This window comes from Xenopus laevis, chromosome 8S (genome assembly GCF_017654675.1).
Source record: "Xenopus laevis strain J_2021 chromosome 8S, Xenopus_laevis_v10.1, whole genome shotgun sequence".
NCBI classification, from domain to species: Eukaryota; Metazoa; Chordata; class Amphibia; order Anura; family Pipidae; genus Xenopus; species Xenopus laevis.
Window position 1 is genome coordinate 88739732 of NC_054386.1, and position 3619 is coordinate 88743350.

The 3619-nt window shown below is 43.9% G+C and overlaps 1 protein-coding gene across 1 annotated transcript; it reads left to right on the plus strand.

Moving 5' to 3' along the window:
* The first annotated feature begins 1179 nt into the window (after positions 1-1179).
* On the plus strand, positions 1180-3101 carry LOC108699255 (putative transmembrane protein INAFM2). The gene has a single exon (XM_018231229.2). The coding sequence runs from the start codon at positions 1674-1676 to the stop codon at positions 2271-2273; it is 600 nt and encodes a 199-aa protein (XP_018086718.2). The 5' UTR covers positions 1180-1673; the 3' UTR covers positions 2274-3101.
* The last annotated feature ends 518 nt before the right edge of the window (positions 3102-3619 follow it).

The following is a 3619-nucleotide window of genomic DNA, read 5'->3' on the forward strand; positions in this document are numbered from 1 at the left end:
GAGATACTGTACCTTTATGTTTAATTCTATAATACAAATCTGAATTTTATATTTCAAATAGACAAATGTCACAGGTATAACAGCCCTTATTTTGAAACCCATTATCCATAAAGCTTCAAATTACAGGAAGGCCATCTCCCATAGAGCAAAAGAAGGAAACACCGGCACATCATGGGTAATGCTAGCAGGAAGAACCTTGCTCATTTATTGTGGATGAAACGTTTCGGGGCGTAACCCCTTTGTCAAACATGCTGAATTTGAGGCTGCCAATTCCTCTTCCGCGAGCACCTGGGATTCGCATTTATTCGGACAGCCAGGGTGTGCAAGGGTTTTTTTACGTTGATCTCCGATAGAGTCCACTTTAAGCAAACAAAGCTAATTTTTAACAATGAATTCCTATTTGTCTCTGTAAAATTTATCCTATCGGGTTTATTCAATATTTAAACAAATTTTAGCAGCCTTACGTATCCTAATCCAAATTACAAAAAAAAGATCCCTTATGTGGAAAATCCCAGGTCCGGAGCTTTCAGGATGAATGAAACCATAAAGTATACAAAGATTTTCTTTCAACCACTCAAGGCGGCCCTCTACAGGCCATCTGAAAAATCACTAGAGTTCTTCCAGAAGCTGACAGCTGAAGGACAGACAAATAGAGGAGCAATGATCCTAACAGCTACGGAAAGGATAGGGCATGTTTTATTCCATATACATAAGGTGTGCCTTAACCCACACAGGTAACAATTAATTAGGCCTCGATTCCACCCAACATATAGAGAGAATACATCGGAGCTGTTCCGCCCAGATAAGTGCAGCGAGCAATGCAAATGATTGTTGGTTGGTACATAAACCTTCTGCCTGACTAGTACTTTGTTGTTAATCTATTACTAACACATATTTATAATGTTCTGCAACGCTGTACTATAGAAGGGTGTGTATATATAGAATATACACATTTATATACTGTAGATGCTGATATAAGAGGTAATGAGAGCCCCATGAAAAGGAGAAGGGGGTTTGAGACAAAAGGTTGACCTATAGATACTAATTAGGTTGAGTCCTATTCAAGTGATCCTTTGGCAATGGAGCTAACGCATTTCACCCTGTTAAGTGGTACAGCTGCTTATGGAACCCTTCTGTTTTGATGCAAAATGAACCCCTCCTCCTAAGGCCTGGCAAGTTGTCAGCGTTGCCATAACAACGATCTTCAACCTCCCAGCAGCAGCACTGACTGGATGTGCATTTCCCTTTTAAGAGACGTTGTCTCTTTCCTTCCCCTCCCTCTGTGATGTGGGTTTATGTCTTTGGAGCTGTGCGCAGCTCATCACTGAAGGAAGCGGCACTGAAGATACGGGCCTGTCCTAATCCTGTGCTAATTGTACTCGGTTCATTTGCTGAAGAACGAAAAGGCATGGAGAATTAGCCGGAATCATTCCAGGATTAAACAGGAGCTGAGGCCGATGGTGGGAAGAGGGGATGAGTGTTGATCTATGGTGATGCAATGCGGTGCGTCTGCGGGGAAATGATTCAGCTGAGGAGAGAAGAGGCAATGAGCAGTGAGACCACAAAGACGCCAGACTGCTGACTATCATTCCCGTCCCATTATCCTGTCACAGTCTCAGAGTTGGTTCAAAACGAACGCAGCGGTGGAGCACAGAGGCAAAGCTAGGGGAGCAATGAAGGACAAAGACTTCATGCCCAATACAGAAAGAGGAAAGCCTGCCACTTACACCGGAGACAAGAAGGCAAGGATGGCAGCCAAAACCAACCAAAAATGGGTACGACTGGCAACCGTCTTTGCGTACGTTCTTTCTGTATCTATGGCAGCAATCATTTTGGCTATCTACTACAGCTTAATATGGATGCCCGTGACATCAGGTCGTGGCAATAGCAGCAGTGCTAACCTTAGTCAAGAAGTGACCGCCTTGCCACAAAACGAGACCACATCCCAGCAGCCCGACCCTTCTCCCTCCGTCGGCAGTGCCGAAACCACCAACTCTATGAAGGCACTAAGTCGTGCAAAGAGGTCTCCAGAGACCAGGGATGGCTCTAGAGCTGAGGATCCACGTCCCATGATTAGAAATGCAAAAGAAGAAGCCAAGCTTGGGCATCAAGATCTGCATGCCAGGGAGCAGTACAGAGAGATAAGAGAAGCCTTCGCCCCACACATGCCCACCAAGAACAAGGAGCCTGAAATTGATGATGAAAGTGAAACTCTAGCAGGGAGCAAGTCCTTTCGTCTGGAGAACAACAGAAGGGATGATCATAAAAGATAGCCAAAACTGTATGACAATTTCAACCGTTGTATCCTTATATGCATGGAACATGGACAGCACACAAACATCTCTGCATTTCAGAGGAATTATGATGGAGACATGGAGCAGCAGCCAAGTTTGGCCCAGAGTGAACTATTGGCAATAGTAATATCTGGATTATTGCACCATTTCTGTTATTTGAGCTGCTTTACTTGGCTTATTAGGCCAGTGAAGGGTGTTTTATTTACTGAGTTAAACAGCAAACTGAAGGGGGAATGTCAATCACCATATTCATCAGTCTACACTTTACAGTCATCCACGCAGATTAACAGCTTCAAAATAATAACACCCACCTCAACTATTACTGTCTATTTTACTTTCTGTCATGATTTGTACGGCTAGCTCAGACTGGTCTGCATTTTGAACAGACAAAGCATCTTTACATGTTGAAAAGACTCATTTGAATATTTGGATAATCTGTTTATTATTTATCAAGCAGAGGAACAACATAGAGAGGTTTTCCTATACAATTCACAAAACAGGGATCTTCTACTAATGTGTATTGTACAAAGAACGCACTATGAACTTGTGTAGCCCAGAAATTCCTAATCAGAATCAGCTGTTGCAAAACTACAACTCCCAGAATCTATGCCAACCAGAGCTGTCTTTAGGTGGGTATGTGTAAATGCCCGTGGCCCTCACATAACTGGGGGAAGACTTTTTTATTCTGTAGCCATAACAGGTACAGTAGTGTGATATTGTGGCTATTGCAGCAGTCTCTGGGAAGGGAGTGTGACTGTGGGATAGCAGGTATAGTAGGGAGAGATGGTGTCTATAGTAACAGTGGGATAATAGTCTCTGGGAAGGGAGTGTGACTGTGGGATAGCAGGTATAGTAGGGAGAGATGGTGCCTATAGTAACAGTGGGATAATAGTCTCTGGGAAGGGAGTGTGACTGTGGGATAGCAGGTATAGTAGGGAGAGATGGTGTCTATAGTAACAGTGGATAATAGTCTCTGGGAAGGGAGTGTGACTGTGGGATAGCAGGTATAGTAGGGAGAGATGGTGCCTATAGTAACAGTGGGATAATAGTCTCTGGGAAGGGAGTGTGACTGTGGGATAGCAGGTATAGTAGGGAGAGATGGTGTCTATAGTAACAGTGGATAATAGTCTCTGGAAGGGAGTGTGACTGTGGGATAGCAGGTATAGTAGGGAGAGATGGTGCCTATAGTAACAGTGGGATAATAGTCTCTGGGAAGGGAGTGTGACTGTGGGATAGCAGGTATAGTAGGGAGAGATGGTGCCTATAGTAACAGTGGGGATAATAGTCTCTGGGAAGGGAGTGTGACTGTGGGATAGCAGATATAG